The following is a 15,842-nucleotide window of genomic DNA, read 5'->3' as shown; positions in this document are numbered from 1 at the left end:
GATCCGAGGAAAATAATCCGATTCGAGTCTGAGGAAAAGGTTATCCGACTCCAACTCCGACTTCACGATCCGAATTCGAGCTAGAGACGGACCGGAGTTGGACCTTATTAAAAATCCGACACTTCGACCCGACTTTGACCCTGAAGGAAATCCGACTTTGAATTTGACTTTTAACCCAATATTTTGTTTCCTTTAAAACTCTAGACGTGACTAATTCAAGCTCTTTCTCATACTAATTGTAATTTTCGATTTTGAAAAACTACTTGGTATTTTTATTTAGATCAATTAATCAAAATACAACAAATCAGATCAAGAGAAATAAAATACGCCAAATCAAAATGCGAGAAAATTTTGTTAAATTGTAGTATTAGGCATATTTCTCATGTTAAACTTGAATTCAAAGTACATATTTTTTGTTAAATTGTATTTGCAAAATATATTTCGTTAACTTCGTAATGCTTTAAATCATTAGTACAATATCACAACGATAAAGTTTGATAATAATCCGACTCCGTTGGAGGTCGGAGAGTCCGAGTCGAGGCAAACTTGGAGTTTGCATAATCCGACTCCGAGTGGAGATGGACTGAAAAAAAGTTCGACTAAAATCCGAAGCAAAGTCGGAGTATGTATAATTCGAGTTGAGTCCGACCCATTGCCATCCCTACAAGGAATAGGAAGGCTAAGGAATTACAGGGTCAACTAGACTTAAACCCAAGTCTTATCGTTCAATCTAAGAATAGTTGAAAATACTCTAACTAAAACAAGACTCGATTCTCCACGATATAAATATAGTTTTTTTGATAGTAATTTTCAGCATCATATTAATTTATGAGCTGACAAATACTTTCATGTGGCTCGCTATTCATCCTTTTGCTTCCACAATTTAAGGAATGCTTATTAGTTCATTTTGGCTTTTAACTTACGAAAGCAAACATCTCACTTTATTTCTAACTCTCGTTTATGTAACAAAATAGCTTATTTGATAAAATATATAGGTTCATAATTAAAAGGTTAATATAAGCCTTATTCACAAAAGAAATATTTTTCCCAATACTTCATTAAACCCTTTCTCTAATAGTATTAAATTAATAAGTTTGTTGTAAAACTTAGTAGCATGGCGCCAAAGTGTGATAACGATCATAATTGTAATAACCCGCATACTGATGCGGCAACAAAAGCGATGCAGTTGTCGTATCGTCATATCTCCTATTATCTGCCGCAATTATGAAATATACTTCATCATCATCAGATTTAGTATATCCCGCTTATAAAAACTATAGTTAGAATTTGAGGAGAGAAGAAAGACGACAACTCAAACCCATAAAAGAGAATGCGGTCAATAAGTTCCTACGCTTAAGAAAAATCCTTAAGAAGAAAGACATAAAATATCCTTAATATTGCCAAAACGGCTTTTTAACACTTTGATAATGCAGCTAATATTGATTCATTAAATTTGAAACTTTTTACACCCCAAACACTATATGTGGAGGAGATATGTTGCAGCTTGCAAACTTGCATCTATACTTGACATATGCAAACTTTATCCCTTTTAATATTTTTAGGTTCGTGAAAGAGGTACAATCATCTCACAAAAAGTAATTTATATATTTTTGTATGAGACGATCTTACTGTAAGATGTGTTTTATATATAGGCTAAATAGTCCAATAATGAAAACTTTTAGCATAACGGATCTTTTGTATGAACTCGTCTCACGGTGAGACAGTCTCATACAAGAGGGACAGAAAGTATTTGCATGTGGCATAAATGTTTTTGGAGACCTTATTTGGCAATTTCATGATTTGATCACAATATACTGATGCCCTAATAGGAATGCCTAGGGTTACCTTGGAAGAACTTAGCAGGCTACAAAACAATTCCACTCAATAATGTTATAGGGCATACTTTTCGAGTAGACATATGTACTTTCTCCATTGCAGTGTTCAAAAAATCTTATTGCTATAAATTGAATTTAGTATTGAATCTCTTGGTTAATTTTTTTTTTTAAAATTGCCCATATTTATTTTATGAATTCTAACATGCTATCAGAATTTAATTTTTAATTTGTTATGACTTCAAAATTAGGTATTTAATTTGATATTCTTATAGTTGGCTAAATTTCAAAGGACACTCACATGTGATGAGAGTGATGAAGTCCTTAATTATTTACATGTGAGTTGTCCCACATAGGAGAAAGAAATAGATTATAATACTTTATAAACTTAAAGAGTAATGCCTATTTTTACCAACTCATCTCTACATACGCCTATTCATCTCCAATTTTATTTTGGCAATATAGTCATATGAGATTTTTTTTATTAATCTTAAAACATAGGTTTTTAATATGTAATTTTCATAATTTTTCGTTTCATCAAAATAAGGTTATTTGCAAGAACTACAAGATAATGTTTGGGAAGATCACTTGAATAAGGTTATTTCATTGATGATTGACTATGATTGTGATATTATTTGGAAGACTTGTATTCTAGTCACATTGGAGGTGGAAGAAGGGTGGTTCGTGGTAAAGCTTCTCGAGTAACAAATCTTCATCATTATCGAGTTGAAGTTTTTCTAAGTGTGATTGATCTACAATTACATGACCTTGAAAATCGATTCAGTGAGAAAATCAAAGATTTGCTTATTTGTATGGCTTGTTTTAGTCGTTGTGATGGTTTCTCTTCTTTTGATACAAAAAAATTGTTGAATCTTACCAAATTTTATCCAAATAAGTTTCCAAATGAAGATTTGATATTCTTTGAGGAAACATTTAAAAGTTTCATTAGTGATGTGAGAAAGGACGACCGATTCTTGGATGTGAAGACTCCTAATGAACTTTCCATAAAACTTGTTGAGACAAGGAAGCATGAAACTCATTCAGATGTCTACAAGTTGTTGAAATTGATATTGCTTCTTCTAGTGACGATAGCAAGTGTCGAAAGATCATTTTTCAGAATGAATCACATAAAAAGTAAAGTGCGAAACAACATGGGAGAACAATTGTTGAATGATAGCTTAGTTACCTTTTTAGAGAAGGATTTGTTTCTCAATGTTAGTATTGATGCTATTATACATCGATTCCAAAATATGAGAACTAGGCGAGAACAATTGTAGTTTGTTCCTTGCTTTATATTTCATTTTGTTGGACTATGTTTTCATTGTAAATTTGAACAATTGTAGTTTGTTCGTAACCTTTTATATTACTTTGGCCTTATCTTGGAATTATTGCCCAAGGAGACTCGTTGGTGCCCGAGGAGACTCGAAATCCTGGATCCACCACTGCATTTAATTGTGTTGATTTGGAACTTTGTTATATTTGGACAACATTACGTGATTTGGAACTTTACCACAATTCATATATTTTAAAGGAAAATTTTTAAATAATATTCTCAACTATTACTCGTTGATTTATAAAATCCAAACTACTATTTAACTCTGCATACCCCCAAGTATTGAGATACTTGATCTTGAACATTATACACATTATTTTCAACAAATTGTTTAGAGGTATTTGAGTCAATGAGCAACAATTAGGGGTATATTAGGTTTAGTTTCCCAATACTTGGGGCCTGGGGTATACAGGTTTAAATAATTGTTGAGAATGTTTTGAGTTAATGAGCAATAGTTTAGAGTATTATTTACAAATTTTTCTTTTTAAAAAGGTGGTTTTGTATCCATACTTTAAAAATTGAAAGAGTTGATGAATATTTCGTCTTAAGAACTTGATTGTTGGAAAACTTCATATATTTAGTCGCTCAATTAATATAAAGTATGATAAGATCCTTGTTAGTGGAAAATGTTTAACAATTTTACACGAGTGGACGGAAATTGTATAATATATATTCGTAAAAAAATTTTAGGAATAAAAAACATAATATTGTTTTGGACCCAAAGCCAGACTTTAGACCCGCCAGACCCTAAAGGTCTCAATCCAAAATTTTCAAATCCTATGGATCTAGTTGTCCGAGTTCATCTTAATGCAACAATTATTTATATCAATTTTCCATAATTTTTAATAAGAAATATTAAGGATTGAATAAGTGCATTGAATAGAATACATAAAGCAAATGGGACACTAAAGAACATGCCCTAAAAAAAGAGTTGGAGAGTCCATTACTTAATCTAATGACTAAAATTACTAGATGGAGTAAAATAATGAAATTTTTGAAATTTTAATATTTTATTCTATCAAAATCTTAACATGGGTAATAAAAAAAGTTAAAAAAAAAGTTGTACACAAAAATATGATTGGACAAGCCACGTAGTAAAAGTCAAAAATATCCAGCAGAACAATATCCCAAATCTAACTCTCTCTCCTCGTATTTTCCCTTCCCCAATGGCGTCGTCGGTGACCTCTCTTCTCTTCCCACTCTTCTCTCTCCTCTTCATCACCTCCGTTTCGGCAAGACCAGGTATCCCCTTCCATCCTTGCAACACCTTCATCGTCTCTACCTATTCTTTCTTTCTCCTTCCTCAAAACCCTAACCCTAACCCTAACCCTAATTTCCACCCCCAATTCCTCATCGATTCCACCGATCTCCACCATCACCGCCATCATTTCCACCACTATCAGTTCCACCCTTTCATGCAACTCGACAGAAAACCTGATGTTTTCGAATTCATGAAAGAACGCCATGAATCATTCTCTTCTACATTTGGGGTTTCTTCATTGAAGGATAGAACTAAAGATATTATTAGCGTTGTTGCTTCTCTTCTCCTTGGTGCTGCTTGTGGTGCTCTCACTGCTGGTACTGTGTATCTCATTTGGTCTCTTTTTAATCACCGACATGAGGGGTATTACCGTTCTTTGGATGGTTTTTCTAGCGATGATGATGATGATATTTTTAACCCTAAGAAGAAAGGTTACGTCGCAATTCCTGCTGCTACTGTAAAGGAGGTCGATTCCACCACCACTATCTCTGTTGCCGTCCCTGTTCCTGTTAAGGAGTCTGCGTGATTTTGGGTAAAGAGAAATTAAGTTTATGTTTTTCATTTTGTTGTTCAATTTATTATAAATTTGATGTTAAATTGTCAATGAATTTCACTTGATTTTTCATTCTAGCTTATGTTAATGATAATTTGATGTCTTGTATAAACTTCATAGATTAATATCATTTCTTTGTCGTTGGTGAATAAGTTTTTGAATGCTGATGAGGGATGATCATAGTTTGTGTTGACTTTCTGATATTTCATACAAGCCCTGAGCAAAATATGAATTATGGCCCCTCAAATCTTGAATTACGTCCTAATATATTTTGGTATTTGTAAATTTGTTTATTAATACTTAAATTAGTACAATTATTTTGTATTAATATATATTAAAATATTGCTAATTTTACTTTATCATTACTTATCTTAAATGAACTAATAATAAAAGTAGTAAATTAAAAAATATCAAGAGAGTATTTTTAGCATAAAATAATAATAATAATATGTTGTTGACCTAAAAGAAAACTAGTATATCCTAATCATTCAATCCAAGCTGGCAAGACAAATTTATTAACCAATTTATGTAATTATCTTTTAAAAAAATAGATTGAATGTGAATTCACATTGAATTTTAATATTCTCCCTATTCATTAGTTTTGCTCTACAATACACAAAAAATCCTCATTTTAATTTTGACCTTATAACAAAAATATGAAGCCTCCTATAAATTGGGGCACTAAGCGGTAGCGCTTGTTGTTCCCCAAATAGCCGGCCCTTTTTGGGCTTATGGATAGTGGTATGTGTGAGTATCACTAAAGTTATGTGTAAACCATATGGCACTAGTGAGACAATGGTTTGACGAGCCTTTATGTGCAAACTGTGATTGAAAACTAAGTTTTCTTTGATTGATATGATTTTTGAGATGTTTGTTTTTGTTAAAGAGCCTATAGAGCCTATAATAGGGTTGCCCATAGGCTAGTCTAGGCGATCGCTAAAGGGTAGGCGATAGGTAGGGCACCTTGATAGGATTATGCGAAGTAACTCCTTAGAATGAGCGCCTTAGCATCTGAAGGAAAACGACCCATAACGCCTTTTGGTCTTAGAAGAAACTTGTATTATGCAGGCACTCATTGCATATGTTTTCAGTATTTCCCTTTTTTTCCTTCTTTATTTCTCTTTTATGGGTTTTATTAGATTCATTTAGGATTTTTTTTCGATTTTTGGGCTTCTCACACACAAATGCCTTCGCTAGGTGCCTTTAGGCTATAGTCTAGGCTCGAGGAGAATCTTAGCAACTTGGAGCATCTTACACGTTTTGAAACTAAGGTTGTTGGATGACTTAAAGCAAGACAAAGTTGTTGAAGATGTGTAACATCATGATTTTTCAACTAATGATGCTATTTGATTTGTAAACTATGGATGAAAAGCGGACTTGGAATTTGGCTACTTTGTAGTGCATTTTGATTTGCATGATCTTGGATGGGAAGGGTGAATGGCATGTCGTAATGCAAGTACCAACTGAACATTTAAAATACTTTTTCTGATCAAACTTGAAAAGTAGAATACTAATAACTTCTGTTCCATGCTACGTTGTTTCAAAGTAGACATGCCTTTTCTAATTGAATGAGATTTTATCGATAACAATTCACTTAACTTATTTACTTAGTGAAAACCGTGCAGAACTAGTGTCAATGACTAACAATACACTAGCTCAGTTATGATAATTTGTCCTAAGTGTGAAGAGCTCTAAGGTTTTAGCCTGAAGATGCTAAAGAGTAGGCATAATGTAGTGTGTTTTTGTGGAAAGGCTTTGTATTGCTTGAATGTTGTGTACACAACTTGAGTAAGTTGCAAATGAGGGGGCTTGAGATATTTATAATGATGGCCAAGCCCCTTAAGAATCTAGAAAGTTCTACATGTTAATCTACATGGTTGTCTATAGAAATTCTATGACAGCTCCTACCTTAGGCTTTTCAACATGTTTCTAGACAACTCTATAAGTATGTATAATTTTCTACACTAATCTAGTTGATAAAAGTAATTTCTAGAAGCTTCATGAAACTAAGGTTGTTTGCTGCCTTAAAGCAAGAGAAAGCTGTTGAAGATATTACTCTGTAACATCATGATTTTTCAAACAAAGATGCTATTTCATTTGTAAACTATGGATGAAAAGCAACTTGGAATTTGGCTAGTTGGTAGTGCATTTTGATTCACATGATCTTGGATGGGAATGGTGAATGGCATATCATAATTCAAGTATCAAGTGAACATTAAAAATACTTTTTCTGATCGAACTTGAAAAGAGGAAATACTAAAAACTTCTGTTCTATGCTATGTTGTTTCAAAGTAGACATACCTTTTCTAATTGAATGAGATTTTATCAATAACAATTCACTTATTTACTTAGTGAAAACCGTGCAACACTAGTATCAATGACTAACGATTACACAATCTTGAAAATTTGTCCCAAGTAAGAAAATCTCTATGGTTTTAGCTTGAAGATACTAAAGAGTAAGCTTAATGTAGAGCCTTTTTTGTGAAAAGGTCTTGTATTGCTTGAATGCTTTGTACACACCTCTTGAGTGAGTTGCAAATGAGGGGGCTTGGGATATTTATAGTGATGGCCAAGCCCCTTAAGAATCTAGAAAGTTTTACATGTTAATCTACATGGTCCTCTCTAGAGGATTGTACGACAATCCCTACCTTAGACTTTTCTACATGTTTCGTGATAACTCTACACGTATGTACAATTCTCTACACTTATGTAGTTGATACAAGTAATTTATAGAAGCTTCTTCAAACTAAGGTCGTTCAATGCCTTAAAGCAAGAGAAAGCTGTTGAAGATGTTACTCTGCGACACCATGATTTTTCAACTAATGATGCTATTTGATTTGTAAACTATGGATGAAAAGCAGACTTGGAATTTGGCTACTCTGTTGTGCATTTTGATTCACCTGATCTTGGATGGGAAGGGTGAATGGCATGTCGTAATGCAAGTATCAACTTAACATTAAAAATATTTCTGATCAAACTTGAAAAGAGGAATACTAAGAGCTTGAGTTCCATACTATGTTGTTTCAAAGTAGACCTACCTTTTATTTGAATTAGATTTTATCAATAACAATGTTCTTTATAGGCTGTTTTCCCTCTTTTAATTTAGGATATAGGCAGATAATAGCATTCATGTTGCCCTTTTCGTATATTAAAGTATTTCCTTATCCTCTAAGTTACCTTCCCTCCCCTGTTTCAAACGGCTCTGATGTGATTGTGTTTATCATTCTACTGGCCTCTAGTCCTTAAATGCAGATCTTTTATGTAATGATCTAGCCAGTTAGCTCTATTCCCATCTTGTTGTTATAGTAAGCTTGCTCCTTTTGTTCTCATTTGTCATTTCTATGAATTCTTCTCAATTTTTGAGAAGTCGTGTGTTGTCTTTCCATAATACCAAAGTGTTCACATGGAGGGAGTATGTTAGAGAGATTGTCTGAAGTTGTATTGTAGTTTTACTTGTGAAAGTCCTGATTCCAATTTGTAATCTCGGGCTTTGCTTCAATTCTTTAAGTAGGTCTTATAGGGACCTATATTGTGTTTAGATAGAGAGAAATGAAGCGAAAAGAAGGAGAGAGATTTAAAAGGATGGATAATTTGTTTGGATAGCAAAAACGAAGGAGAGAGATTTGGAGGGGTATTGTTCTGACGGAAAACATGAATAAATTTTGTTAAGAACACAATATTTCCTAAAGTGAAAAGATTTGGAGGGAAAACTTTTTCTTCTTTTTCTCTTATTTTTTAAGCAATTGAGGTGCACTCCCGCCTTCCCCCTTTTCCCTTTCATTCCTTTTTTTTCTCTGATAATTTGCTATTCAAACATAGCGTTAGTACACTTTAAACCCTTAGAAATAGAGACCGAAGAATAGGATAATGCAAAGACAATTAAGAAGTGGTGCACAATATTTTATTATGCACTGAATCTGTTAAGACTTGTTTTAGTTTTTTTGAATGCACGTAAGCACAAAATGAAGGCATGAAGCTCAGTAGGGCAGAACTTTTATATCACAAAAATGGCGCTACTATTAGTGCAGCTTGTGCTTTCTATTTAGTTTGTCCTGCTTTCAGCAAATTTGGCTCGTTTTAGTTCATTTCTACCTTTCTTTGACTTATTAAAATGAATGTTAATTCGATTTCCCTTCTATTAATACAATTTTAAAATGGATTAATTGTGTAATACCTTTCTGATCTTTCCTTTATATAACCCTTGGATGTCGAATGTTAAAATGGATGTTAATTTTGAATAGAATTGAACAAAATTGAGTCAGGAACGAGTATTACTTAAATGAATCATCATAGTAAGGACTGGTTCGATGTATAGCAATGTGACTTTCATTAATGGCAAAATTGAAAACCAAACTAATCATTATTATTATCGTATCCAGTGTATTCCATCCACAGAAAAACCATAAGTAGGGTCTGGGGAGAGAAAGACGGCGGCAGCGCATACCCATAAAGAAGAGCGCGACTAAAAAGTCTCTTAACCAGAAGTATCTAAGGGTTTCTTAAGCTAGAGTGTAAAAATTTACAAGGAAAATCACAATAATGACCAATCCTTGAGGAACAAATGACAATCTAGTATCAGTGGTGATCACGGATTCACGCTAAACTCGACAGTGATGTGGTATTAGAAGTGATGTGGTTATCCCAACGTCAAACATGGACGAAAGTATGTGATATCCCTTAAAACAACTTAAAATGCATTTTTTTACACCTTTATATTGCGGGAACAACGATTGTTCGGTTTTTTTTGAAAATGTTTACATGACATAAGTGAAGCAATTCGTGGTGGTGATTTTTACTATGCTTCAAGATCACGTAGTAGAAGTACTAGTCATGAGGAAATGTGGAATGGTGATATAACTCCACCAAATGAACCAAATGGATGCAGTCGTGTATTTGCACTCAGTGAGTTGGTGTCCTATCATGCCTTATGCCTTCTGCAATCTGAAAACTTCAGTGAAAAACAGCCTTAGACTCTTTAACCACTTAATCTCAATTATGGTCTTATCAAATTTCAGATCTCCCCTGCATTATAGACTTCTGGTCGAGGCGCATTCGCATGTCATTTACTGTATGCTTTTTGAACATCTCATCATTATATTATGAGCGGAGTTGTCCGTTCTAATTAAGGCTGGTATATGTATGAATTTAGTAGATAATAGATGGATATGGATATGAAAAGTTTTATCTATTATAAACAATCTGTATATGGTGGATATGAAGTCTAAGAAAAGGAAGTTACAACAACAATAACTCATTATCCCAACGTTATAAAATGGCTTCAACATAAGTGAGGTTTTAAGGGTCAGTCTTTCTCAATCTTATTGTTGTTAATAATAACAGAAAATTGTTTTCAATTGATCTTTGAGAAGAAAAAATCAAATGCAAGACTCCAAACTCACATAAATAAGAGTTATACATAATTTGGGCAACCTATGGAGTATTTCATCTGTGTTTGTATATATAAATTAAATGTAGTAAGCTACTATTTTTATTCCCTTAAATTTGTTGTATTAAGTACTCTATAAAATTTTCACATGGATTTGCAGAATATAGCAAATTTATGAGAGGTTGGATGAAGTTTTCATCATCATCATATCCATTACAAGCTATGAACAAGGTCTTGAGAGGAAGAGGGATGGAAGGCAACATATTATACAATTATTAGAGTATATAAAGAGATTGACGCCAATAAGACCCTGACTTGAGGAAATAAATTAACAATTTCATATTTGATCCAAACAACAGGAATGACTATTATTTAGTAGATGTGTTCCTTTGTTAGAGTGTCCGAACCGATAGCTTCTAACATCAACAGAACTTAAGTATATTCTCTATAGCTTATGACGTATAAAGTACAACGGTTTAATGTCATTGAATGAGGAAATAAAATGCATGAGAAATAATAATGTTTGAGATCATGTCATATTGTCAGAAGATATAAAACTCATTGATAATAAAATAATATTTTAAACAAAAAGGATTTAAATGACAATGTGAGATGAACAATCTTGGTGACGCCTTTTTTTAAAAGTACTAAAATTTTGCGAGATCAATCTCGGAGTAATTTTAAATTATCACAGAAGAGTTATATCAAAATGTATTTAAAAAGTATGACATGCAAAACTGCAAACCACGAGATACCCTTGTAGCTAAGAGAGACAAGTTTAATCTTGATCAGTTCCCAAGATTAAAATTGAGAAAAAGAAAATGAAAAATCCTCCTTATGTTCCAATAGTTGAAAGTTTGATATATGCTCAAGCCTATACTCAGTTCAAATATAACGTACATCATACGAATGTTGGGACGCTATTTAGGCAATCCAGGATTAGATACTGACTGATGAGCGTGGGGTTACTCACAGTTCCACTAGCATGCTTAGCATGCTTAGGCATGTTCAAACTTTTCATCTGATATCAAGCATATAATGTTCACTGTTGACTTGGCTAGGTAAGTACTGGGGTGGAAACAACTATAGGAAAGGATTGTAAATAGTCAAAATCTTTGTTGTCAAACTGTTTGATTTGTGCTGTTCATTACAACTTGAGTTGCTGTCTCTGGGCAGATACATATTTCAGAGGTCTGAATCTTAATATAGGTGAGGAGTCAATTAACTAAAATATTATATCATATCAGCCACTTCTGTGTTATTTGAACCATAGTGAAAAAATACAGCAATAGTTGTGATCTTTTGGTAATGAGATATGTGATTATTGTAACGTTAAATATCGATAGAAAATATATGATATTCTTTAAAACAACCCGAAAATTCGTTTTTTAACCCTTTACTACACTCTACACACGAAAATTCGTCGGGTTTTTGTCCTGAAAACTTTTACTATGTTGATGCGACGCAACGCAGCATTGTTTTTCCACTAACTTTCGGCTAATTTCATTTTTTTTACCAAATGTTTTACCCATATACGGATGTATAGGAATCGACATGAGTTTTTTAGATAAAATAAAGTGTCTGAATAACATAATTGCCAATTAGTTTGTTATAATAGTTAATTTGTCGTTTGTTTCTTGTATTTGCAACATATGTGCATGGTCTAAGGTTAATCGCTTTGATATGGATGTCTGTCTTGGTCTAATCTGCTATTAATACATTTTCCTATCTGTTAGCAAGCAGATTATTGTCATGTATCAATTCTATGAAATTTTCTTTTAAAGTAAGCAATTTTGTATGACAAATAATTGGATCATAAACTTGCATGTGCTGGCCGACATCTTTTTTCTGTTTTTGGCTGAACCATAACATGATTCACTGTAGTTTTACTTTTTCCTTCCCCGATCTTATTGGGCATAAATTGTACTCCTTTCGTCCTTTTCCTTTCATATGCTAATATGCTACTGAAAATGACGCTAATATGCTACTGATAATGACATATTGTGAGGAAAATATCATTAACAAAATTTTTTGACTTAAGTGATACACTTACATGATGTAGGGTAAAAAAATTACAAATTTTCAAATCAGATATCTCATGGAGAAATCATCTCTTTAGGCTGACTCAATATGCACTTACTGTCTTAAAGATCACTTATAACTTTAGAGACCTAGAGATGTTCATTTGGGTCATCGGGTTGATTTCGGATTAGGTGTTTTGGGTCGGTTTAAAACGTGTTTTGTGTTTAAGTTGTTTTTTACATAACTGTAGATGATTTTTGAAGTCCGGTCGAATTGGATTATGTAACAAGGTCGGGTAAATTTTGAACCATCAGGTCTGTTTTGAATACCTCTAATTAAAGTGAGCGCTTACAATTTTATAGTGATGACTTAATCGAAAGTTATTGCCAATGATTTTCAAATCTTAATTCTATTTTAATTTGCAAAAATAGCTTTATATTTTTGTGGATGATACTTTTAAAAGCAGGTAGAATATAAGAAAAAAAGTAGTAAAAGGGATAGATAAACTTATATATATATATCTCTTCTAATATTCATATTAATACAAGATGATGCACATATATATAGTGCAAGATACAAGTAAAAATAAAAGTAAGTTACTATTGAAGAAGATAAGATCATACAACTCAATGCAGTCAAATGAGTTGTCAAATCAATTGTAACACTCCCCCTTGAATGCATTATATATATGTGGGAATTTTATTATAACATATTGACATTTATAGTCCTAAATCCTGCCTTATTAAAAACCTTTATCAGGAAGAACCCAGTGGGATAAAAACATAATCAAAGGAAAAAAATAGAGTGAGCATATTTCTCCCACTGAAGCTAACATATGTCTTTAAATCGGCACATCCCAATCTTGCGTATCAAATACTCGAATCGCTTCAACGGAAGTTACTTTGTGAATAAATCAGCGGGGTTTTCACATGATTGAATTTCTTGGACTTTTATCTTTTTATCTTTCTGCAGATCATGTGCAAAGAATAATTTTGGTGACAAGTGTTTTGTTCTGTCTCCCCTGATGTATCCTTCTCTGACTTGGTTGATACATGCATCATTATCTTCATAAATTGTAGTTGGTGCCCTAGTTGTATCGTTTAAACCACAATCTTCTTGGAGTTTGTCAATCATGGATCTCAACCATACACACTCTCGAATGGCTTCATATAAAGTTATAAGTTCTACATGATTTGAGGATGTAGCTGTTAGAGTTTGTTTCGTTGATTTCCAAGATATTGCGGTTCCTGCATATGTAAATATATATCCAGTTTGTGACTTGGCCATATGTGGATCAGATAGATATCCTGCATCAGCATATCCAATAAGTATGGCATTATTTCCTGACTGGAAAAATAATCCAAGGTCTATAGTTCCCTTTAGGTATCGAAATAGATGTTTTATCCCATTCTAATGTCCTTTTGTTGGTGCAATACTATATCTAGCTAACAAATTTACAGAAAATGCTATATCAGGTCTTGTATTATTTGCTAAGTATATTAAAGCACCAATGGCATTCAAGTATGGCGCTTCAGAGCCTAAAATTTCTTCGTTTTCTTCTTCTGGACGGAATGGGTCATCTTTTATGTTTAGTGATCGTATCACCATTGGGAAACTTAGTGGATGAGCCTTGTCCATGTAAAATCGTTTTAAAACTTTCTCAGTATAATTGCTCTGATGGACAAATATTCCACTTTTTAAATGTTCAATTTGTAGTCCAAGGCAAAATTTAGTTTTTCCTAAATCCTTCATCTCAAATTCCCTCATCAAATATTGAGCTGTTATTTCAATTTCTTTTGGAGTTCCAATCAGATTTAAGTCATCTACATACACAACAATTATCACGAAACCGGATTAAGATCGTTTGATGAATACGCATGGACTAATTTGGTTGTTTTTGAATCCTGCTTTCATAAGGTATTCACTCAAACGATTATACCACATTCGCCCAGATTGCTTTAATCCATACAATAATCTCTTTAAGTTTATAGAAAACATTTCTCTAGGTACATTCTTTATAAGTAAGTTTAGTCCTTCATGAACCTTCATATAGATGTCTGTGTCAAGTGACCCATAAAAATATGCAGTTACAACATCCATCAATCTCATGTGTAGGCATTGAGAAACTGTTAAACTTACCAAAAATCTGAGTGTGGTTGCATCAACTATTGGGGAATATGTTTCTTCATAATCAATTCCTGACATTTGAGAAAAACCTTGGGCTACAAGTCTTGCCTTGTATCTGACAATTTTATTTTTCTCATTTCTTTTTCTTTCAAATACCCATTTGAAGCCAACAGGTTTTACGCCTTTTGGAGTTTGTAAAATTAGCCCAAAAATTTCTCTTTTTTCTAATGATTTTAACTCTGTCTCAATTGCTTCTTTCTATCTTGGCCAATCAGGTCTTTTCTGCATTCATTTATCAATATTGGTTCAAGATCATTTTCATCATTTATTATATCAATAGCTATGGAATAAGCAAAGGATTTATTTGAAACGATCCTTTTTCGATTCCATTTTTTCTTGGAGAAAATATAATTTATTGAGGTTTCATTATTTTCAGTTTCTTTTTTTTTCATTATCGGAGATATCTTGATTTTTTTCTTTATTCTCACTTTGATTTTGAGTATCATTTGGTGCACCTTTTTGTTTTCTCTATTTTCTTGGTTTTAAATCTTTTAAACCAAGTTGCCTTCCACGCTTTCTTTGCACAATAATTTCATCACTTTTTGTCTTTTCATAAGGAATTTCTATTCGAACAGAAGTATCTGCTGCTGGTATATGTGATTTTGTAATTTTCTTAGTATCTGTGAATGCATCAGGTAATTGGTTAGCAACACTTTGTAGATGAACAATTCGTTGTACTTCTTGTTCACATGATTTTGTTTTCGGGTCTAAAGGCAATCAGCAAATCTAGCTTGGAATTGATTACCAATTAATGGTTCAAGATATCGAATGATTGATGGAGATTCAAAACCGAAATATATTCTCATTCTTCTTTGTGGACCCATTTTTGTACGTTGAGGGGGAGCAATGGGCACATATACAGCACATCCAAAGATTTTCAAATGTGAAATATTAGGTTCATGACCCGCTACTAATTGTATTGGCGAATATTTATGATAAGCTGTAGGTCTTAGCCTAATCAATGATGCTGCATGTAATATTGCATAACCCCAGGCCGATGATGGTAATTTTGATTTCATTAGAAGTGGTCTTGCAATTAATTGCAATCTCTTAATTAAGGATTCAGCAAGACCATTTTTTGTGTGAACATGTGACACAGGGTGTTCCACTTTAATTCCAATTGACATGCAATAATCATTAAAAGTTTGAGAAGTGAATTCGCCGGCATTGTCCAATCTAATACTTTTTATTGTACAATCAGGAAAATAATTTTTCAATTGGATGATTTTTGCAAGTAGTTTTGCAAATGCATTGTTTCTACTTGATAG

General features: G+C 32.9%; 2 protein-coding genes across 4 annotated transcripts; one reads left to right on the top strand and one right to left on the bottom strand.

The window, feature by feature from the left end:
• The first annotated feature begins 4,267 nt into the window (after positions 1–4,267).
• LOC130828337 (uncharacterized) lies at positions 4,268–10,185 on the top strand. Of its 3 annotated transcripts, none has more exons than XM_057694274.1 (2): positions 4,268–4,958; positions 9,359–10,185. In XM_057694274.1, the coding sequence occupies exon 1, from the start codon at positions 4,332–4,334 to the stop codon at positions 4,950–4,952; it is 621 nt and encodes a 206-aa protein (XP_057550257.1). In that variant the 5' UTR covers positions 4,268–4,331; the 3' UTR covers positions 4,953–4,958; positions 9,359–10,185. The 3 variants fall into 3 exon arrangements, with proteins under 3 accessions (XP_057550257.1, XP_057550258.1, XP_057550259.1); XM_057694275.1 differs by lacking the exon at positions 9,359–10,185 and adding an exon at positions 6,177–9,324; XM_057694276.1 differs by lacking the exon at positions 9,359–10,185 and adding an exon at positions 6,187–6,203.
• Positions 10,186–13,284: 3,099 nt separating this feature from the next.
• Positions 13,285–14,025, bottom strand: LOC130828471 (secreted RxLR effector protein 161-like). The gene is made up of 3 exons (XM_057694457.1): positions 13,846–14,025; positions 13,444–13,734; positions 13,285–13,353 (listed from the first exon to the last, which is right to left on the bottom strand). Exons 1-3 carry the CDS (start codon positions 14,023–14,025, stop codon positions 13,285–13,287), a joined length of 540 nt encoding a protein of 179 aa, XP_057550440.1.
• Positions 14,026–15,842: the final 1,817 nt, after the last annotated feature.

This window comes from Amaranthus tricolor, chromosome 12, assembly GCF_026212465.1.
Source record: "Amaranthus tricolor cultivar Red isolate AtriRed21 chromosome 12, ASM2621246v1, whole genome shotgun sequence".
NCBI lineage: Eukaryota > Viridiplantae > Streptophyta > Magnoliopsida > Caryophyllales > Amaranthaceae > Amaranthus > Amaranthus tricolor.
This window is presented reverse-complemented; position numbering and strand designations above follow the sequence as displayed.